The 23,546-nt window shown below is 48.6% G+C and overlaps 4 protein-coding genes across 4 annotated transcripts; all 4 read left to right on the top strand.

The window, feature by feature from the left end:
* Positions 1–9,568: 9,568 nt before the first annotated feature.
* Positions 9,569–11,275, top strand: N7525_004804 (uncharacterized protein; the record flags this gene model as incomplete). The annotated part of the gene is made up of 4 exons (XM_002565452.1): positions 9,569–9,652; positions 9,703–9,904; positions 9,956–10,348; positions 10,410–11,275. 4 exons carry the CDS (start codon positions 9,569–9,571, stop codon positions 11,273–11,275), a joined length of 1,545 nt encoding a protein of 514 aa, XP_002565498.1.
* Positions 11,276–13,105: 1,830 nt separating this feature from the next.
* On the top strand, positions 13,106–17,877 carry N7525_004803 (uncharacterized protein; the record flags this gene model as incomplete). The annotated part of the gene is made up of 4 exons (XM_061213178.1): positions 13,106–13,630; positions 13,689–13,868; positions 13,919–14,879; positions 15,023–17,877. The coding sequence occupies 4 exons, from the start codon at positions 13,106–13,108 to the stop codon at positions 17,875–17,877; spliced, it is 4,521 nt and encodes a 1,506-aa protein (XP_061070199.1).
* A 1,203-nt stretch (positions 17,878–19,080) lies between these two features.
* On the top strand, positions 19,081–20,520 carry N7525_004802 (uncharacterized protein; the record flags this gene model as incomplete). Its single annotated transcript, XM_061213177.1, has 2 exons — positions 19,081–19,708; positions 19,763–20,520. 2 exons carry the CDS (start codon positions 19,081–19,083, stop codon positions 20,518–20,520), a joined length of 1,386 nt encoding a protein of 461 aa, XP_061070198.1.
* A 684-nt stretch (positions 20,521–21,204) lies between these two features.
* N7525_004801 (putative protein N-terminal asparagine amidohydrolase) lies at positions 21,205–22,474 on the top strand (the record flags this gene model as incomplete). Its single annotated transcript, XM_061213176.1, has 2 exons — positions 21,205–21,382; positions 21,501–22,474. The coding sequence occupies 2 exons, from the start codon at positions 21,205–21,207 to the stop codon at positions 22,472–22,474; spliced, it is 1,152 nt and encodes a 383-aa protein (XP_061070197.1).
* Between the last annotated feature and the right edge of the window lie 1,072 nt (positions 22,475–23,546).

Below are 23,546 nucleotides of genomic sequence, written 5' to 3'. Positions count from 1 at the left end.
TCAGCCAGCCCACCCGAGTTGAACACCGTCCATGCAGCTCTGAGTGGCTCGGGGAAGCCGGGTTTTCTTTTCTTTTTGGTACCTCGGGCCGATCCTAAGAGGTCCCAGATGCTCTTTGCTGCTTGCATGGGTCATGTTGACAGCAGATCCTTCCTGACCGTTCAAATGTAACTTTGCGGTGCTGAATGTGGCGCCAGTGTCTGTGCATATATGCATGTACATGTACTGAAGAAAAGTTTTTCATTGCACAGTTCAGGGGACCCCCCTGACAGGGATGGACATAAACGGTGGGAGAGTGGCTAAATGGTTGAATGTCTGCCTTGATTTCTTTTCTTTCTTTTTAATATGCTGCCCCGAGCCTTGTTTCATGTTGGAGATGGTTTACCTCGATGTATGAGGACATCCGATTGGATTTTGACCCTGCGAACTAAAAGATAAAAGTGATTCCCTTTCGTACATTACCTTCCTTCTTTTTGGACATTTTGATCAAATTGTGGCCGTGCACTACATGTTTATATGTGGATAACCTGAAGACTACCGACATCATTGTCTAGACTCAAGTGAACAGCTGAACAACGTAATTGTACATCAAACTAAACGAACAGACAGCATTCCCAGACTAGAATCATCGTTTACGATGATTATCTGCAGTAGTGTCTTGTACTAAACGTGGCGGTGACATCTTGATATCCCAGAGTAATTCATTGTAGCGGTGAAAGGTTGGCCACCTGTCCATCGTCTACTCGGAGGCCTTCGGGTAAATATAACAAATTGTAAGCTCTACTCCGTACTTATCTGTATGTTGCAGTTATTCCGCGAGGACATGAAGCTAAGATTGTCATCTTCGACATAATAAAACCATGTACATAGGCCCTCCTCCACATGGTTTCCCCCTTCTCTCTGGTTCGACGATCACATCCTGAGAATATATCTCCGGCAAGAAAAAAATAGATATGCCAATTTCAAACAGGTATACGACACTCCTGCATAACCTCCTTACTGCCTGCAAAACAGACTCTCCACGCGGTTGGAATTATAGTACATGCATGTATGGAGTAAATTGTTCAAATAAGGAACGACTGTTTCATTGAAGTACCTGGTACAGTTGTCTGAAATATCTCAACCTGAAATATGTTGTATATATATTTCCCGATGCCAAAGGTGTTGAGAGGGGCAAAAAGGAGGGGCAATGACAAGAAGTGGATTTCGACTTTGATTTGCACGTCAGATGTTTAATCTACTTCCACTGTTAACAATTTCGAAACACAAGGGATATCATCTACAACATACGTATAGGGTGTCTTTCTCGCGTCTAAATCTAAGGATCGCATGGCATTACCTTCCATCCTTTTCCCATTCATAGAATCTGATTGGCTGTGGACCTGCGTTCAGGATATGTTTCAGCTATCCAGATCCCAGGCAAGGGATGTGGATGACCTCAAAACACGGCTGCACGACTGATCTCGAATGTGGACACCGGAATCTTGTTCGATGGGCCATGTCTTGATGAACCAACCAGAGAGACAGCAATCTTGATCTTGAGATCGCGAACTCCCCAGGGTTGTGCACGTCGACAAAAGAGGCAATGTTCACAGAAGTAGATCGATCTCGCACGGACTGCGATCAGGGTTTCCCGGATAGTAACTCGACTCGGGGGAAAGAATTTGTGCTTTCCAAGCGAATTCGTTTCAATTTGTCTTGCTACTTTCGCTGGATTTGTGTGCCCATGCACTGTCAAACTACGAATTTATCCACTTTCTCCTTTCGTCCAAAGCCGCCTCCACTCGAAATGGTAACTGTCTTCACACCGAACAAAGACCGGACGTCATCCCCGCTTCCCAGGTCGATCGTACATAGTATGGAGTCCAGTGTGCATCAGTGGCTGGCTATTTGGGAGCTGGTTGTGCGACCAGCCTACGGAATTTGATCCCGTCTCTGTATAGAGTGCTCCATAATGACGGTCTGTCTTCTGCACTATCCACTATGCACGCTACCGGCGCATCAGCCCAGCTCCAGTCCTACACATACGATGGTAGGTCTCTGCAAACTGGAAGTCTTTTCCAGGAACGTCATGAACCCACAAGGCGTTGGTTTGTCTAGTACCTGTTCCATCTTCCCCTCTCTGGACGCGAACAGATTTCATTTTGATTATTTTATACTTCCTAAAAAGACCAGCGGCCTGAACTATCTGCATAATAGTCAACCGTATAATAATATATATTCCAAGAAACATCTGAATTGTCGAGACTCAATCGGGATCTGGAACGCCTGCAAGCCTTCGATCGACTCAGCCCTGAGGGGGAAGAGCGAAGCCAGCCACGGTGGGAACATACCCACAAGCACCACCGCACACCGCGACAATCCCATGCAATGCACAATGCACCTATCTTTGCCTTAGAGTACCAATGTGGCGGGACTGAAGGATCGCTTCTCCCGTAGCCAAACACTAAAACCCGCCTCGCACAACAGGAAGTGTAGAATTAGAGCCATGGTGATCGAAATGAGGGGAATACGGGGAATACCAGACCTAGATTCGAAACTTTGATACTTAGAACTCAAAATCTCTTCAGGATGTCCCACTTGATTAGCTCTACGGATGGAACGGAAGGGTAATTCCTTGCATTAAACGATTCGGAAATGAGCGAATCCCGGTGGAATAGAAGTGGCACCTTCATGCCCGTAATCGAGTTTCCTGTTGGAGAGCTACATAATCCACGACAGACGCAGAAAGCCCACAGTCAGCACAGTAGTTGGTAATAATGGCATGCACCTTAATTATGGGGCGAATGGAGATGCTGGGATGTATTTGTCACTGTCTGCCCCGCAGCGCATAATTTTTCCCCAGCCACTGACTCGCGTGGAAACCGGGCGCTCCCGGGGGGTTGAAGAGAGCCACAAAAAGCCCTATGGTCGGGGATCAGTGGAAATTGAACGGTCTTGTTCGTTGGTCAGTCGGGCTCCAGTTTTCTTTTCACCACATTGGATCCCCGAAAGATAAATAAAGGCGATGATCCTTCAAAGTCTATACGGTGACATCCGTTCCAGCCTCACCACTCGATCGGGACCAGACACAGATATCCAGGGGCGATCTTGCGGGTGCTGCTTCGGGAAATTTGTCCGTCTTTGCAGGTGACGGGGATGCAAATGGTCCACTGGGTCAATGGTTACGATGATTGTATTGGTCCGCGGATCGGGGATAAGCGGACACTAGAGACTAGACTGGCGGGTTAGTGGGTTGCTGGGAACGCGATATATCTTGTCGGATGGGAAAAGTGGGAGTGGAACGAAAAAAGGAGTAAGGCTGTGCTGTAAACGTGATCGCGAGTAATGGGTTCCGCTATGGTGGATTCGTTAGGAAGCTTTGGGGATTAAGAGTGGCCCGGGGAAGAGTTTACAGTTCCTTAGCAGAGTCTGCACTATCAACGTAAAGGAACTAGGTAGTGCCAGTGCACGGAAGAATAGGGCAATGATTGGCTGTGGGTGAAAGTTGAACACAAAGTATGATGCAAGGACCTCTATGGGAAAATTCCGATGGATTGGACAGATAAGCCACTTCCCCATTCGCGCCATCCAGGTATCAGGGATTCTGTGATCTCCCAAGGTCGTCGAGAGGTGAGGACCCCCCCACTTCCCGCTGTTGGATATGGTAACTTTTTCGTGAACCAAGGAACTGGATAAGTTTATAGAGTTTCAATCCAAAGCTACGGTTCAAACTATCAAAGCATCCTGATCCTTCATAGATATTTTTCTCTTGGGTTTTCTCCCCTTACATGTATCGTATACTATATGCAGGTGATTTCCACGTTCCGCCACTGAGGCGACCTAAGTAATTTTCCGCTGCAAGGGTGCCTCCTGCCTCCTGACTATCACAGGGCTACGGAGAATGGAGTAAGCGAAAGCGAGTCCGGGCGAAGGATGGACCGTAAAATGGACCGAGGACAATGCATTGAAGAAAATTCAGCCAATCCGATCCGACTGACTAGGTACAAAGTACAAATTGTGCGTAGGAGCTTTGGACTTTGCACCGTCACCAACCGAGATTGCTCCTACCACATATAGACTAGATTGACTAGGTCGAGACGACAGTCTCAGGGGTTAACGTAGAGAATCTCGGTAGTTGTAGGTATACCAAAGTACATGGTTGCAATTGTATTCTATCTGCAACACATTGGGCGACCAACAATAGATTAAATGCAGTAGTGCTGCCCCGACCTGTAGGGACACTATGGGCGGCCCTTCGGGCCGTGCCACAATGGAGAAATAATTTCCTACTGTTTCATATTGCTTTTTGCTTGGTTCTAATGTATTCATCTATTGCAAGCAGCAGGAACAGAAAGTTTGCATATCCATTTGGAATGCATTAAGCATTATTGAAAGCCACCACAGGATGCATATTTGAAATGCTTTCTTCGCTTACAATAGGATAGGCGATGATATTCCAAGGCTGGAATGAACGCTCATTGCGATTGGCTGTCCGAAGAAAAGTGATGCTATGATCAACAGTACTATCACTAGGGCACATGAGAATCGGACTTTTGTTTACGCCAGATGTAAGCCGATGTCTTGGAATGTCAAATACCTTCGCATCTGGTAAGGCATTGCTTCCTGAAACCTCTAGCTTGGAGCTACTTAACGTGGCAATTAAATTCAAATCTCAAATCTGCATCAATTCCAACCTGTCGGGTAGAGTCAAAAGGCCCTATGATCCTCAACTTTGACCTTTCCCTTGGGATAGTGGAGAACACGCTAGACTCTATATGGAGTTTTGACAGGTTTAGTTTTACCGGCCCGCCATCCCCGACCCGCCAGGAAGTGGGGTCGAGTCGGGTCGGGTCTGGGCCCCAGGGTCCAAGCGAGATTGGACTTGGGAGGGGATGATCCACTTCTAAAAGAGTCATCGTCGATTACTGGCCAACGTCAAAAGTACTAGCGTAAATGTCACTGTCCTTCTGACCATGAACTTCTCCTGCCAATCTTACACCTAAAAGATACCGAATTTGAGCCTGGAAAGTACTCTCTACGGGTCCCGGCTTCGGCCTCAAAACACCCCGAGAAATAGTCGACGCTGGTTGACGCAATGCTAGCCTCTTTCGGTTCGATCCTGCTCGATCGATGTGCATCATTGAACGATCGTGCGTGCGGTGGCTCGGATTTGCCCAACAATCTGCACTAGTCATGTGCACTTTTTTTTGGTCCCGAAGATCCAAATAGAGTGCCGGTTTGATAGGCTGTGGCGTTTCTATAATACGAGGAGAATACGATCCTCTAGCGAATGCAGCTACATATCTCTTGCCTAACTAGGAAACATCCTCAGCTCTCCATCTGTCATGCGAGCGGGTTGCCTCTCTCAACGGTATTTTTGTAGCACACCGATCATGCAGTCTCGAAACCACCATCTCTATCCACGATGATACTCTGCGAACTGACTCACACTCTGTATACACTACCACCCCCCTTTCCATATATTTACCCCTCCTTCAAACCGCTTAGTTCTATTTCGATTGACATAAGCTCCAGATGGACTGTTGGATCATCCAGTTCTGGAACGGACTATAGACATCAAGTAGTTCTAAGACGAAAAACATCCTTCCAGAGGTTCTTTTGTATATTCCTGATTACTTCCGTAGCGGTGAACCAACCTAAAGAGCCATCCCAGTCCTTGTAATTAGCCCAGGACCTTTTCTCCAACGTTCCAGAAATGTGCGACGGGCACAGACATGAAGTTGTTTGGAAGTGTAAACCACATTCCCATCCCCGACCCCGATCGTCTGATTGTTGCAGTTATCTCAAAACTCTGGCCCCCACCCAGTTTATTTTCTTCCCGTCAGTGCACACCCGCTGTCACATATCCGCCGAGTCCGCCACGCCTCATTTTGAGGTTTCAGGGTGATTGCATCACCGAACAAGTCCGCTTTAGCTCACCTTTTTAATGGTAGGGTAAGCGGTAGTGGCGGTCACTATATTAATAGTTGGCGCTGATAAAATGTTTGCTCTGAAACTAGTGTGATAAGGATTGGCAACGCCAAGCTTTCAAACTTCCTGACGTTTGTCTTGGGCTTTCGAAATTTTCTGAATTAAAGACCAGCAGGGAACATCCATGAACGAGTCTTTGCCGTGCCTTAAGTAACTGCTGAATTTTGCCTCTTCAGCTGTCATGTCCCTGTGGCAGTGCTTGAAATCGCCTGAGCCACGCGACTGAGCCACGTTGTGGCTGGTCCTAGCGTTTGGGGAGGGATCGCCTTTTGTACCAATGAGAAGCTTTCGTTGGCGATTGTCAAATGTTACCCTGATGATCTCTGATACGTTTAATAAAAGGGGGGTTCTAGAATCTAGACCAAGCCATTCAAATTGAATTGGAAATATGGAGTAACGGAGTATTCAATATGGTACTCCGCAGTCCGTACTCCGTATATTCGGAGTAATCCGTGATTCCAAATGCAACTAGGACTTTTGTTTATTTATTTAGTTATTTATTTTTTAAACTATCTGACTCTCACCTGACTCTCTCATAGAGTGGTTCACGGAGTAGAGCAGTCCTGATCCCCACGCTAAAACAAACCACAGCGGCTAAATGGGCAAAGCAAACAAGCCGACCCAGTAGGAAGATGTAACGGGGGCACAAACAAAGAGAGACTATCCGGGGATGTCAGTGCTGAAGCCGTAGTTGTTTTAGTTACTTAGTATTGGGGTATGCCTAGTTTTGCGATTTTGCCTCAAAGAATGACAAATAACGTACGGAGTACCTACCGTTGCCCTAAAACTGTTTAGTTCGACGACACTGCTTCTTTGTTGTACGTGTGCCTTGCGGTAACCTAAAAAATATGATTTGCCTACATTGCCTCGGAGGCTACTACATCCAATTTGCAACAGGCTCTGCAGTTACTATTGCTGTATGGAATAGACTGCTCGGCAATTGGAATGTTACATTGTTATGTACTCCGTATGTCGGTAGGCAGTAGTCTACTTCGATGAGACTAATCAGATAGATACAATACTCAAAGTACACAATTAGATTGGGGTTGTTTGTGCATTAAAAAAAACAAGGAAAAATCTGCCTCTTGCATCTTCCCCGATATAGCGTGGATGGATAGTGGGACCGAAGAAGTATTTCCGCATGTATTCCCCTTTTGTCATGTCAAGATAGTATAGAGATAGTAGGTGGGTAGTGTTTTAGATCCTCCTCCCCCCTTTTTGGGTAGCATTGACCGAATTGGGCCGTTACGAAGCATCTCCTTTGTTCCGGAGTTAAAGACCGATAGTGTAAATTGTATGGCGTTTATATCCCCCAAAAAACGCCAGTGTAATCCACCGGGACGGGAGATGGACGCGTTGACAGAGTCCTGGGTACGGAGTTTCCTTTCCCCTGGACTCTCAGCACAGACGCAGGCGGGGGGAAGGGAAGACGGCTGATTGGGCTGTCACAAAAAGGGCCCAACGTCAAAAAGTACCGCCACTAACCCGCCGTGGGATAGTTCCTCGAACCATTTTGCTACCAATTTTCTTCCCCGAAGCGAGAGTAGAGAGTAGATCATGCCGTCGTGTTGGGATGCCAAACACTCTATTATCTCGATCTGTCTTAGAGCGGTTTTTGAATTTGTTATAGCCCATCTTTCGCGGGTAAACCGGCGTAGGCGAGACCTACGGTCGTATTAGCACGTACTTTTTGATTCCCCTTTCGCTTCTACTGAAATGATTTGATTTGGATTGATTTGGCGAGATTGAGATGTGAGGGTCTGATCTCAGGGGGCTTTTTTTTGGGCTATGCTATACTCAGCTGAAGCCAAGGTCTATTCCAGAAACCCACAGTTTTTGGCCACCCCGGAGTTAGGTATCTGTCAATGAACCGAGATCGACAACAGCAACAAGCTCCAGACGGGGATAAAAAAGAAACAGTGACAGTTTATCGGCGAGTCACCTCCCAGGATCCGGGATGTTGGGCCATGCACAAGCGGGATTTTGATAGGTTCACGTAGAATGGGGAAATGTGGATTCATTTGCTAGTGTCGGGGCACTTTGCTGAGATCCGAAGATCGAAAGAAAAAAATGTTACAGATAATATTTAATTTTCACATTTAAGTAGTAAGTAACTTGGAATATAATATGATAATGTTATAGTGTCATAATGTAAAAAAAAAAAGAATTAGGATAATATAGGCATCATTATACACTTTTGCTATGTACTTTTCTTAGATTCACAGCATCGATGGCGAATTATATTTTTCAACCGGAACCACCGAAAGGTCGATCTGCACATTAAGAATAGCACACGGCTTCAAATAGGCCTGTGCGCCTTCCCAGTATTTTGGGGGTGCCTGGCAGCTAGACGCGAGTGCTTATACGAGTGCTTATAGGGTTAATAGGTTCGTGTTTATGATTGACATTTATATTGTTAGGTCTTGGTGGTTGCCTCGTATGCCAATAGTAAGTGATTCCAAGACTTAGGGATCTGATCCCCCTAAGGGTGCCTTTGTACCTTTGTATCTTTGAACTGACAGCAAGCCATGAGCCTGGTTGTGGGGGGTCGATCGATAATGAGCGCCACTGTTGGGGTTTGCCCCGACTTGAAATTAATGGAATTAATATGGAATCTAATAAATAAAATACATAGAATAAAAATAAAAATTTAACATAATTAAAATAATTAAAATATAGAATATAGAATATACGAAAATAAAAAATAAAATAAAAAATATGCGATCTACAAATAGTGGGACAGGGATGCTGGATCGGGACCCCCAAAGCTACTGCATCTACTGCACTTTGAATGCGCCAATCTCGCTGCACGCATACGATCACAGAGGGATTCCGGCTTCTAGGATCATCCATGCTCTGTTGCTGGCCACTTTTTTATCGTGCTTTTGTCATTGTACGCATTAAAGTCTAGAACTGAAAAAGGCTTGCATATCCCCTTCTTGTTCCTCTTGATTTTCTATACTCCCTCAGCTCTATTTAAAAGATCATCCCACTTGATCATCTTCTTTCAAGATATTTCATTCTCAACCGTCCCAACCCCCGGTGCCATCTTTCGTTTACTTGGGAACACAAAGTGGAGGCTTCCTTTCGTTCCTGCATCCCGGTTACGAACAGTTACTGTGCTGCAGTTATCCGCTTCACATCCCCATTGAGCCACCTGCACATTGTGAACTCCAACTGTGTGAGTACATCCCGCCTATTCTGGCTCTGTTTGCAAGAGCTTGATTGGATCCCGGTTTGTCGGAATGCCAGCGTTTGTCCTACCGGTTCCCGCACCGGAGCGGGAATGGCCATTCCGCCGTTGGGTGTTCATGAGAATACCCTCTTCCGGGGACGGACTGGTGCTGCCGAAGATGCTTGGTGGCAGTTGGCTGACTGCAAGTCCACAGCATTAGTACCAACTTCTTCCGAATCGCAATCCCGCCACTCGAGCAACACTATCTATAAAGAGAACAGTCTCTCCTAGACGTGCAATATCCAGATCCCACATCACTCTCATTCCTGGTTATCTTGATACACTGCTTCAACTGAGCCTGAATTACCCTTATCGAGGCGATTTCATTCCAAGTTCCTATACGCATCTATATCCGCCACCATGGTTTACAGTAAACCAACAAGCGGAGCCATGAAGAGGTCTGCCTCGGCTCTCGAAGGACCCCCAGGATGGGGCGATGTTCCTGTATGTTTCCAAGAGAAATCTGGGTTCCTTCTTACTGACATCTGGTTTAGCCAATGATGACCAACTCCCGCTCATCATTCCGTCCTCCTTATGCTCACTTTGCTATGATTTACCTTGACCGTGATGGCAAGCTTAAGGTTGATGAATCATCTTCTATTCAAGAACAAAACTCCACTGTGTTCACTCCAGAGGTTCGCCAGAACTTCCTCGAGATTCTGGGTGAACGCATTGGCTATCATGCTCCTGTTCGCCGTATGTCAAAGTTCTAAACACCAAGGTCAACACATACTAATCCCAATATAGAGACAATGGACGCATCTCCTCGTCGGGTAAGACGTCGCAAGGGCAACGCTCCTGCTATCTCTATCGACGACCGCCTGAACGAGCAGGATACCGATAGCGAGGAGCTCCCTAGCGGGTCTACCGACATGGTTCCTCTCCGCATTGGAGACTCTCAAAAGGTCATGGCATACTATGAGGGTGCACTGAAGCACTTCCAACAGCTGAACTGCCGTATGGTTGCTAAAGCATTCATTAAATTCATCGAGCCTCGCAAGCAGGTCCGACACCCTTACAATGGTGGCAAGCCACCGGCAGGATCCGCCCCCGGTACTACCGGGGACCCAGAAAAGACTAAGCCCGAGTGGTGGCCTCCCGGTGTTATGCATAAGGAGCCTGACCACCTGAGAAAAGAGTGTATGATCTAGCTCCTATGGTCTAATTTATTCTCGATCTGATTGCTTACTTATTCTACTAGACCGCATTGAGCTCTTGCTTCACATTATCCGCAAGCTCGGTTCTTACGGTATCACTGCCGACAAGCTCAAGGATGTTGCTGGCGACACCAAGCGGAGCTTGAAGCACCCATCCCACGTCGAGATCATCTACGAGATCCTACGAGTTCGCAAGATGGAGGAGCGTTTTGAACGAGGTGAAGTCGACGGCAACATGGTCGTTTACACTATGAACCGCGGCCCTAGCCCTAAGGGCGATGAAGAAGACGACTCCACCACCTCCTCAGTGACCATCGAAGAGCCCGAACACATCAACCAAGGATTAATGACCCCCATCTCATCATTCGAGCAAGCATCCACCTCCTTGACCACACCTATCGACAACGTGCCATCAGCCCGCTCCCTCCCAGGCAGCTTCTCCATGAGTGAGCCTATCAACTTCGAAAACCGCCAGGACCGCCATTACTACACCACACCTCCCCAGTACAGCGATTCATTCTCGCAGCCCATGCTCAGCACTCCCGTAACAGCAGAGATGATCAGTCCCCACGACGTCTCAGTCTCAGCCTTCGACTACTCCGCTCACAACACCTTCCAAAACTCCACACCCGATCACTCACGCGCGGGAGTAAGTGGTCAGTACGATACCTGGACCCCATCTTTCCGCCAGAACATCTTCAGCCCTGTCGATTACACCACACCTGCCTCTAGCCAGGGTATGCCCCAGCCTTCAATGCCCTACCAGATGCCCATGGTACCACACATGCAAGACATGTCCCATGCTCAGCAGTCCCACATGGACTCCATCCACCAAAGATCCCTGCCTTTCCGCACGGGATCATTGAGCCACCCACATCCTAACGGGATGACTCTTTCCCACGCCGTCTGAATGACTAATAGGGTGTGGTGCTCTTGTCACGGATGATTCTGACTCGTGAAATGGGTATTAACGAACATATATGAGTGATGGCTCTAGTCCACAAACTTAGCGCTTATCATAAGGCTTTGCCAGGGGAGTTGTTGTCTTTTTGGGTATATTGGTATAAAACTTGGGGTCATCTTGAAAGGTGACGGAACAAATGGGGTCTTTTTCTTCTTTTTCTGAAAATACTTGGGTCTTGTTTGGTTTGAAGTGATGTTTATTCCGGTCTTTGTTTTTATTCTGTGGTATCTTTCTTTGATTTTCTTTATGGTCTCACCGTTTTTCATCTTTTTATTTTACTTGGTGTTGGCCTTGTGCTTTTCTTCTTGTCTTCTGTTGACCTGCTTACCTGCTTGATCTTTTGGTTTTCGTTGTGAATATGGGTTTTCTCCAACTTGGATGTTTGGAGCTGTTGATAAACGAGATTTGGGTAGATACTTCAAAATTTTATTCTCAATAATATACAACCGGTTCTCCTTCGATGGTTTCCTTTTTAGCTCATGATACTTGCTATGGGATGGGCTATTATCTAGCTATGTAGTAACTACCCAATCCTCAGTCAAGAGACTTACACGCAGGGTATCTGTCACAGACTTGAATGGCGTGCGTAGTCGGTAGCTCGTTTGTCGACCATAGGAACCAATGGATATTAAACCAATTCGACAATAAAAATCGTCCGTTTAAGTGGCCTCTGTCCTTGCCATGATATCTTATAATACTACGTTCTCTTTTTGTACCTACTTATTCCAAGCCGGACCTTTGGACTACTTTTTCGGTCTTATATATGCCTTTGTCGCTCTGTCTCTATTCTGAACTTTGATTCCTGAACACTTCTACCTACCTAGGTATCGCAATATGGTTAGTGATATTGTATTTATTACATTATACTAAATCCTGAGATTCAAGGTCTCCTGCCGCTCCATGTGTTTGCAACATCTGCCCTAAATTTCAACGTATGTATAGATCGCGAGAGGCACCGATGGATGAATTGCTATTTGCCTAATACAATATAAAACTGTCACCTATAACTATTGCCAGTAATACCTATTGTGCCTAACAAGATTCTATCTAATTGGTATTGGAATGGGCACAGCCGCGGCCAATTAGACGCAAGCGCGCGCCGACATAAGCGCTTGGTCAGCGGAGTAAGCGGAGCACCTGGGCACTCCGCTCAGCTTGAAGCTCCGTGAACGAGGCGGCGCTTCAATTTCCATCCTCTTCAATCGCTTTACGCTCACTCCGTGCTTGCTTTCCGGTCACCATTTGCATGTCGGCGTCTTCGTGCGGCTCACGAACCGGATCCGCCTTCCAGTTTATGCCAGTATTGCAAACTCCCGACGCGCACGCCGGCACGCCGCCTCACGAGCTTGAACAATCCCAACGAATCGCAAATACCGAAGGCGACAAGCCAGTGGGATCGCTTATACATTACTTTGAAGAAAAGAGACCCGTGAGTGTACTGGTAGCGTGAATACCTATCCCCGAGTCCATTCCGGTCCTCAGCTTTGTCCTCCGGCCTTTCTTTGTATCCATCCGCGCCTCTTCGGTGTAGCATTGGGTCGGGATAGCCATCCCTCGGCTTTGTAACATGGGCTGACTTCTTTGTGGTCGCCGCGGCGCACTAACTCTAGCAGATAGGAAACAACTTTTCAGATCTCTGCGCAATCGACTCTGCCGTCTCGCATATCGGAATCGTCCACCCCATAAATTCCAATATAAATTTCACCACAGAGTGAGCGACAGGCCTATTACAAGAGGCGGCAGCCTATCCAGTTTATTCCGCTCTTTGCGGGCAGGATGGCTAGCCCGTTTAACCCTTCTGCGGGCCGTGGCCACAGGGGAGGCGCGCCGGGCGTGCAAGGCTCAACGGGACGGGGAAGAGGTGGCCATACATCGACATATGTGCCGAGAGGGTCAGGTGCGCCTCGCGCAGCGAGGGCTCGAGGGCGTGGGCGGGGGTCAGCGACATGGACAGCTCGTGGCCGTGGTCGCGGCGCAGGCGCTGCAGGCCACACCGTGAATGAACCCCAACAACCCGCGGAGGGCCCCAAGCCTGGTGTTGTCAAATCACCGTTTACGCAATCGAACCAGCAAAAAGCCGCCGCCGCGTCGCCGTTTGGGGCTCAGCCCGCCCAGCAGTCTCCATTTTCCAGAGTCTCAAACAGTGCTTCCGCCTCGAACGTCGCCAAAAACCCATTCGCCCAACCTACGAACATTGCGAAACAACAACCTTCGACGAAATTTGTTGGCGCGGGATCTAATGTTGCGGCCGCCATGGAGCATGCATCGACGTTAAACAATTACCAGGAACGCTTTGACAAAGTCAGTCTGCTCTTCTCAAAAACGGGCAATACAACTACGGAGCTAACCAACTTTGCAGCTGAAAATTGATCAAGTGAGGCAGCGCGAAAGGGCGATCAAGGATGGGCAAATGGCGGACCCTAATCAGCCAACTTCCTTGAACCATGCTATCACACCCGTGGGTACCTGCACCAGCATGTGTCCTGATTTCGAGAGGGTGGAGCGAATCGTGCAGAAAGCAGTCGACAAATGTGAAAAGGTAATGGTGCGCCAATTTCTATTTTGGTGCCGTTGCTGACACGCATATAGTATTACAACCCGTCAACGGACCAGCTGGAAATCATGGAAACCAAAATGGTGAAACGCTTCCGGCGTGCGGCAGCTGGAAATGACGAGCAATTGCCCTCGGATATCCGGACACCAAAGACACTTTTACAAACCATGAACTACCTGATCCGTTATGTTATCAACGGTGGTGAACCGTTAGCCGTCATCCACATGTTTGTCTGGAATCGGACACGGTCAATCCGAAATGACTTCTCGGTGCAGCAACTTACACAAGAAGAAGACGTGAAGACAGCCGTCACTTGCCTAGAAAGGATTGCGCGGTTCCATATCGTGTCCCTGCATCTTCTTTCTAACCCCGCGAACACGGAGCAGTTTGACCGTCACCAGGAGCGTGAGCAGCTCAACAACACCATGCTCTCTCTCATGTACTACTACGATGACAACCGCGAGCGCATCCACTTCCCTAACGAGGACGAGTTCCGTGCCTACCACATCTTGTTCTCGATCCATGACCAACGGCCTGACCTGGAAGCTCGTGTTCAGAAATGGCCAACTACCCTACTTGCTTCGCCTCGAGTGCAGGTGGCATTGGAACTATTTGCTGCTGCCTGTAATACATGGGAGCCTCAAGGTGCTCTGGATTCTCGTCGACCGAATGCAATTGCTCAGGGATTCTACGCTCGCTTCTTCAACATCATCAATTCCCCGAGTGTGTCATATCTGATGGCCTGTGTGGCTGAGGTCTACTTCAACCACATTCGTCAGACAGCTATCCGTGCAATCTGGAAAGCCTACTGCCGGACTCCGCTGTCACAGCAATCCAAAAACGATCACTGGACTGTGGAGGAATTAACTAAGGTGTTGCACTTTGATGACGACGAGCAAACAGTCGAATACTGTACTGCTCAAGGGTTACAGTTTGCTGAGAACGCAAGTGGTGGACTCTACCTCAATTGGGGTGATCGACCAGTAGACTCTGTCGGTAAGTGATTTTAAGCAACTTCATCTCAGCCGAGTCTCGTTTGGTTTCATTTCCCACTTCACCCATCTCCCTCGGCCCAAGTTTATGATACCTTCCATCCCATTTCTTCCTCTTTCTTTGTTTCGTGACTAAGAATTTCCCAGACTTTGCGCCTTCATCTGACCACTCTTTCTCTGAAACATATGTGGAGTCAAAGCGCGCAGGACGTAGTCTTGTCGCCATCATTCTCGGCATGAACATCAGAGAAGCCGCAAGAATGGGCATGATTGATCGCTCCCAGTTGTCCCAAAAGTGTGAAACTCTGCCTAGGGCAGAGGCAGAAGATGGGGATCTCTTCGTGAGTGATATTGATAATCAGACGCCCGCACCAGTGGTTGAAACACCGAACGCCCTTCTTCAGGACACATCTGCTTCTGAATTCCGGGTCGCTTCTGAGTCTCAGAAACCTTTACAACCTACCCCTGCAGCTACGCCTTCACTGTTCCAGTCAAATCTACCACCAACCGCTTCAAAGCCGCCAAATCCTTTCGCGCCGGCCTTTCAGCCATCTAAAATGGCATCTCCTCCCTCAAATCCATTCGGAACTTCGATCCCCTCCACCACTGTTACGCCCGCAGCTCCGTCTCCTTTCACTTCTTCGCCAAATCCGTTCTCGTTCCCAAAAGAGCCCGAAAAGACCGACACCTTTGCCGTGACCACTAATGTGGCTCCCTCGGCCTTCCAGACAAAACCCCCTCCTTCACAGCCTGACACTACCGACAAGGCAGCTGTTCCGCCATTTACTCCTGCCGGCCCTTCACCATCCGCTTCTGCCTCTACTTCTTCGTCTGTTTTTCCAAAGCCAGCAGACGCCGAACTCGAGGCACCTACAACAACTTCCCCTGCTCCCACGTTTCCTAAGCCCAATTTATTCCCTCCTGCACCGTCAACTGCAAACAAGCCCGCTTCCGTGTTCCCAAATGGCGGCCCCGGTTCTGTATCGACTGGCCCGAGCCCTTTCACTGCGCCGTCTCCATTTTCCTTCCCCAAGCCATCGGAGTCAACCCAAAAGACGGAGGCTCCTGCGGTAACCACACCTGCGCAGTCTACGCTCTTCAATCCCAGCACTTCACCTCCTGAGGCGCCGGCTGCGGAGAAACCCGCGTCTGTATTCTCTTCCGGCGCAGGCGCGTTCACTGCGCCGTCTCCATTCTCCTTCTCCAAGCCATCAGAGCCTAACCAGAAGACGGAGACACCGGCAACAGTTGCCGCCGCGCCCTCTACGCTGTTCAAGCCGTCATCTCCTGCATCGTTGGCTGAATCCAAGAATCCCTTCGCATCTTCGGCGTTCTCTGGTGCTACCTTTGGCCAGACGTCCATGTTTCCAAAGGCAAGCCCTGAGGTGGGCAAACCTGCTGCAGATGTTTCTACACAGTCTACGATGTTCAAGAACGACACCAAAACACAACAATCATCGATTGCGTCGAACAATCCTTTTGCACTCCCGAGTGCTCCGTTATCTTTCCCATCTGCTGCTACCTCTGCTGCTCCATCTCCATTCCAAGGCCCCAAGGCCCCAGAGACAGCTGTCAAAGCCAAGGAACCTGCAGCTGCATTGAGTTCCGGGCAGCCTTCCTCGCAATTCTCAATGAACAATGCAGGATCGTCGGCTGCAACTCAATTTCCAGTTCCTGGCTCAGTCTTTGCGGCTCCGAAGCCACCGCAGCCAAGCCAGAAAGCGGACATTCCAGCAACTACAGCGCCCACGCCCGAGAAGCCCCTATTCACCCCATCTCCGTCATTGGGTAGTTTACAGTCACCCAAGCTGAGTGAAACTTCAGTACTCAGTCAGTCGGCACCTGCACAGGCTCAAATACCTGGCCCGCCTCCCATCAACGGCTCCGCTTCGGTTTCGGGCACGCGTAGGTCTGTTTCGCACACTCAAGCGACCGCCCCCTCACCTCCCCGGACTCTCTTTGAAGCACTTCGACAGCCTAAAATATTTGATGCCACATCGAGTACATACTCGCCTGAAGCGGCAACTGCTCAGCCGTCAGCGCCCTTGTTCCAAGGCCCAGAACCCTCGGTGGCGCCTGGACATCAAGCGTCATTGAAACGACAACATGAGGCCACCGATGCAGAAGCACGCCTTCAGCACAAGAGGCGCTCCTCGCTGAAAGGAAAATCTCCCGCTGCAGCGCCCGATGGATCATTCAAACGGTCCGTTCATTTCGAAGAGGAAGAGCCTCTGTCACGGGAGTCGCAAGTGTCTTCGGCGCGCAAGAAGTCTAAAGTCCTCAAAAAGAAGCGAGTCTCGGATGAGCAAACTGAGCCTCAGCTGGAGGAAGAGGGCCCAAGTACTAAGGCGCCCAAGGTTTCCACAGCGGAAGAACATGTCCCTTTCAACTTCTCCGTCTACAAAGCAGAAAACCGGCCCATACCGAAGCTCCCGATCTTGGAAAAGTTGGAAGAAAAGCTTGCACGAGCCAAGGCCTTGTGCGAGCCGAAGCCCCTGACCGAGGAACAACTCCAGTACATTGAAGAAGCTCGACTGAAACGGGCTCGCCAAGTCGATGAGGACGAGATTGCCCTCTCACGAGCACGGATCTTGGCCGAGAAGTTGAGGACGGGCCCTGGAATCTTCGACGGTTGGACCGGAAGAATCCGAGAGCCATGGCACGACCCAAACTGGAATCCCATTGCCCGGATCGTGGAAAAGTATCAAGCCCGAAATATTCCCCAACCAAATTCCTATGTACCCCCGCGTCTGACACTCAATCGCACTGCCAGAGGATACGAGGTCGCTTACGCTCCTGATACACCGGACCGACCTATGTCCCGAACCGAACAGCGTATTCGACGCACTGGTGCCCGTGGACTTGCGCATGTGCCTCTGGATTTCGAACGTCATAAGCGAGAGAAAGAGGAGATGGCTAAGAGCAAGAGCGGAAAGAAGGAAGATAACGACAAAGACAAGAAGGATGAGGAAGGGAAAGACGTGTCTTCCCAGGGTGTTTAAGGAGACGCACTACGCTTTGCTTATTCCCCATGTTGTGATTATCTCATGGTGTATCTCACTGATTTGTTCTCCTCTCATATGGGCCATGGATCTGCATACCCGCTTACTGTGCTCATCTCACGTTTTGCATTTCGTGGAGTTCTGTTTTCCCCCGATGGACATTCGCAGCGGAAATTTATTCATATCTTTCATTTACTTTCTTTTTCTAGTTATAAACAGCCTGAGTTATAAAAGAGGCGTCTAGTTACGGGATATAGTGGCATATCACATCTCCACTGGGGAGACAATGATAATATGTATAGATCTACGATGTACGTAGGTATTACACCTCTGCCCTCATTCTACGGACGTGGTTTCCTGCCTCCTAAGGCAGATACCACCTAATCAAACCGAGGTCACTCCAGGGCTACTACTTGTAGTTACTATATCCCAAGTCTACAATCATGCCGGGTCTTAGTGAGCTCCTCAATCGACAACCACCCACACACACCGTGGGAACAATTCCTGGCCCAGCCTTGCATCTTTCTTGCGCGGAAGCTGTACACTTGGCGTCAACCCATCCCTGCAAAACCACTCACAAATCCTGTTACTATCGTCTGCATCTCCGATACTCACAACAGTCAACCTAGCCTATATTCTTAGATTTACGATCTCTTCTAAGCGATATAGTTAAGTGCTATTTTCTATGGGCGCAGACACCCATCATAGCATTATGATAGATACCACTTGTCGTCATCTTTCCATCATTGTTTGTTCTATAGATCAGTCTAATATTGCAAGCAATACCTATACCATCGAAATGGCATAGGTATTCTGCTAGATAGTTGTCAAGCAGGTGCCCATCAATTTCTTGTAGGCTCCAAGCTCCCAGCTAAACTTCCCCTAAACCCTTATATCAGATTGCAACGCAGGATAGTAGGAACATGATGAGAAGAATCAGGAAAGAGGCGGAGAGCGAAGCGGTAAATTTGTATGGTCGACCAATAATAGCACCCATTGTTCAGCTACATCGATGCACGTCAATGTCTATCCTGTATGAGAGCATCACTAGGGAAATCACCACTAGTCTGCAAAGCTCTCGGGATCACATATCAGTAGCGGCCAATCACTTGTTTGACCTTGTGCCTTGGGTTGCATCCAAGTCCACTGTCGCTTCTGAGGGCGCTTAATGGCTATCTCTTTGGGCAATCACGCTAGCATACCATGGCGGGCTCCTTCAGAATGATCGCGAACCCTGTCAACCTTTCGACCTTAGCTCGACCTTCAATTCCAATTTTCCAATTCCCTTGGCGTCGAAATTTCGACTTAAGGTCTTCCGTGCGGCCAAACACTACAAAGGCCGGGAATCATCACGTCAAGTATAACTGGATCAAGGGCGTGGAGACACTTGAGTTATATCAGCCTGGGGGATATCATCCCGTTATGGTTGGTGATGTCTTACACGACCGTTATCATATTGCAGACAAGCTTGGCTTCGGGGCCTATTCGACGGTTTGGCTTGCCCGAGATACTCGTCTAAACAGATACGTTACTCTTAAGGTCAGCATAGCCGACATGGTTCAGCGCGAGACAAAAATCCTCAAGGCTCTGTCTACTCCGACTCCGTCGTCCTCGGTACATCCTGGGCGTGGTTTGGTGCCTGTTTTCCTAGATGAATTCGAACTGCAAGGCCCTAATGGAAAACATATATGCTACGCGGTGGCCCCTGCACAATGCAACCTTAGGGAGGCTTCTTTTAGCCGTCTTTTCCCTCTCGAAGTCGCTCGAGCACTATCGTATCGACTCTCACAGGCTGTTGCTTACACACATTCACACGGCTATGTTCATGGAGGTGGGTTATAGTCACTAAAGATTTGAATATTAGCTAAAATCTTGGGTGACTCAGATATTCATTTAAATAACATTTTATCCAAGCTGCCGTCAAGTTTCGATGAGCTTTCTATAAAGCAATTCTACGACAGATTCGGACCACCCGAGACAGTCCCTATCACACGGCGTGACGGAGGACCATTGCCCCCTAATGTTCCATCTAAAGCTGTTGTGCCGCTATTTATCTGGAAATCTGCGGAGATGTTCTCATTATCCGACGCACACCCGCTTCTAACTGACTTTGGTGAAGCTTTCCCTCCCGCTTCAGAAAGTCTTGGACAGGATTGCCACACGCCAATCCCGTTCCGAGCTCCGGAGGCTAAGTTCGAATTTCAAAGCCCGCTCTCGTATCCCTCAGATATCTGGAGTTTAGCCACGGCGATCTGGGAGATTGTGGGGATGGGGGCTATATTTAGTACTGATTTTGTGGATGAGGATCATATAGTGGCTCGGCATATTGACGTATTAGGACCTATGCCATCGGAATGGTGGCACCGCTGGCACGCACGGTCTCGATTTTTTGACGAGCATGGACAGCCAACGGAGTCATATAGGGGAAATAGGTGGCCTCCGCTTGAGGAATCATTTGAGATTGGTGTGCAGAAATGGAGACGGAAGATGGGAGGCAAGATTGAGGAAGACGAGAAAGATGCGTTTCTGGATTTGATGCGCCGTATGTTGTCTTACCGGCCGGAAAACCGAGCAACTGCTGAAGAGGTGTTAATGTCAGATTGGATGGTCAAATGGGCGTTACCTGATTGCGAGCGGAGTTGAAGGCATTTCCTTGCGTTTGATACTCAAAATCCATGTACTAATAGCCAAATTACAAGGATCGATGCACAATTCTCCGAATAAACCGGTGTTGAGTGCAGTAGTTGATAATAGGAAGTTTGGAGGTGTAGTCAACGTAGGTTTGGATGCTAAGAAGCACATGGGTAGGTCACGGCGAAAGGAATAAAAACTATACGGGAGGAGCCAATACTCAGTGGCATATATCAAACAACATAAATGCATCATTGGAGAAAGACTCTCGAGATCTGTCAAGCACTATGGGAAACACCAATGCAATGCTTGTGCTGGGTCTAGCAACTGATATTCACCCCTGAGGCATCAACTTTCATATGACCCTTCATATGACCCGCCCCAAAATATCGCCCTTCCGTCCAAACATCAATACTCTACAAGTATATCGCGCCTGACTCGGACTCAAAAATCGCGTATAAATAATTCTATTGAGTATATCGGGATATAGTTCGAGGATTTCAACTCGCCATCATTCTGGCAAAAATCCTGCCCCGCTGTGTCCGCGTCGGGACCAGAAGACACGGACTTCATACCTCGACGTCAAGAACGCCAACTTCGAACCCATTTCTATCACGACTCACACAGAAACTTGCCATTACACAACGCGTGTCATTCCTTAACTTTCGAAATTTCTCAACCTCACTGTCTCACAAAATGAGGATTGCAAGCCTTCAATTCGCGCCAAAGCTGGGCGATCTCAAAGGCAATATCGAGAAAGCAAATGCTTTACTGAAGACTGGCAAGACCATTTCTGTAGATGGGAAGGAGCTCGGAGTCGGGGTTGATCTGTTGAAGCCTGATATCTTGGTGCTGCCCGAGTTGGCCTTGACAGGTACGTACCTACTCAACTTGTCCACGAGCGTGTATTGAGCAGCAGAAAAACCTCGTCTTCCCCCTAGTTTCTGACGTTTAGCTCAATTTGTGGGGAATTTTCGCTAATGAATAACTAGGCTATAACTTCCCTTCCTTGGAAGCGATCAAGCCATATCTCGAGCCAGCCAGCGACGGCCCCTGTGGCTCGTGGGCGCGTGAAACTGCCAGACGCTTGCGATGCAAGGTCTGCGTGGGGTATCCGGAGATTGAGAAGGATTCTCAAAATCCAGACAACGCCACGTACTATAACTCACTCCTTGTTGTCGATGAGGATGGGGAGTTCATCCTCAACTACCGCAAGAGCTTCTTGTATTACACCGACGAAACGTGGGCGGCTGAAGGTCAAGCTGAGCGAGGCTTTCATGAGCTCGAATTCACTTGCCAAGGCACAGTTTCTTCCTTGAGAAGCCCGGTGCACCAGGGTGAGCAGGCTTTATCCGAGAAAAAGCGGGTCGCGACTTCGCTTGGTATCTGCATGGATATCAATCCATACAAGTTTGAGGCGCCATTCACCGAGTGGGAATTTGCAACCCGAGTCCTTGACTCTAAATCCCAGCTTGTCATTCTGTCCATGGCCTGGTTGACCATCCTGAGCCGAGAAGAGCTCGACGCCTTGAAGGATAAGCCCGAGATGGATACTTTCAACTATTGGCTTCAGCGGTTCTGGCCCCTGTTGCAAAAGAAGATGGAACATGAGGTGGATCTGGACGGCGGCAAGGCGGCAGATTCTCCGAAGAAGATCGTCATCGTCTTTTCTAATCGGTCGGGCGAGGAGCCACCTACAGAGGATACCAAGCCACCGGCGCGGTATGCGGGAACAAGCGCTATCATCGCTGTGACGCAACGGCCCACACCCAATCCTGCGGAGAAATATGCAAGGTCAGGTGCGTACACCACCGATGCGGAAAGTGAGACAGGGGATGCGGTCATCCCATTCGACGTCAAGATACTTTGCTGGGACATGCTAGGCGCCACGGAGGAAGGTATTTGTTTTGCGGATACTACGGCAGATCCACAAATGGTATTTGCACTTAAAAAGGCGTCTGAGTGAGGCAGCGCACTGGACGCGTCAGACTATTCCACAGATAATGCGGAGTCTATGACCAGATCGAGGGTCCACCCTTGCGACATGACATTAGAAATGGCAATTCGATCACCCGAGTCTCTGTGATACCTCCTAATCCCAGGATATATACACTAGACGGTGTATATTGCTCTATGTTATGGTGATCTTCTCTGCAAGAATGGGAACTCCACCGTTTGCCACAGGCGCATCATGTGCAGGTAATCCATGTGATAGGGGACTTGAACGTGATGACATATAGAAGAAGATCATCAAGATCGTCGCAATCTTCAGGAAAAGCTCAGATACTTAGCTTAATTTTGCATCGGGGTGGAATTCTGAGGTCTCATGATCGCTCAGACTTCACATTCATCAATATGCAGGCGATGTACTGGGGAAGACCCTTTTAGATATCCGATGCAACCCTTTGGAGACATGGTGGTGTGAAGGACTTGGGGAATCCTATTTCAGGATGCTTAGTCTGAAACATGTGATTCTCCTCTCCCCCACCCCGATGAGGGATCAGAGGCAAACAGATGAGAACTAGAAACGAAGTACCCTGTAAGCTAGCTATATTGTAAAGAGAACTGTTATATCGCAATCTAGACCAGCACACCCACTACATAATGCACGACTTTGTTTCCCGTTGCTACCTTTGTTCTGGGATATTCCCCTGTTGTGTTTCCTGATTCAGTCGAAGGGGGTATCCTATACACTAGTGGCCCTAGCCTGAGCGCATGCAGAGAGACACTCGGACGGTCACTTCGGATCAAATGCCGGGTATATCGCATGTAGCTAGCAGGCTTCTAGTGTGTCTAGACTACGTCCATATACTTGCTAAATGTGTAGATAACTTGAATTTCTTGGTATCCGACGGTCCGATCCCCCCTCGTAGTGGGTGAAGAGAGCCTGTGATTGGCCCATAAGATATCCTTCCACGTGATCTAGGGATTTCCCCCTCCGAGAGCTGCCAGCCAATCAGAGGCCAAGAAAGAAGGTGTGCAGCAGAGGGGCACGGGGTGGCTGCACATGACTTGCGATGAGAGATGGAGGCGTAGAA

Source organism: Penicillium rubens (genome assembly GCF_028828025.1).
Source record: "Penicillium rubens strain IBT 27055 chromosome Unknown utg000002l_segment0_segment0, whole genome shotgun sequence".
Classification (NCBI taxonomy): Eukaryota; Fungi; Ascomycota; class Eurotiomycetes; order Eurotiales; family Aspergillaceae; genus Penicillium; species Penicillium rubens.
The sequence above is the reverse complement of the archived record's forward strand: the minus strand, read 5'-3'. Positions and strand labels throughout refer to the sequence as shown.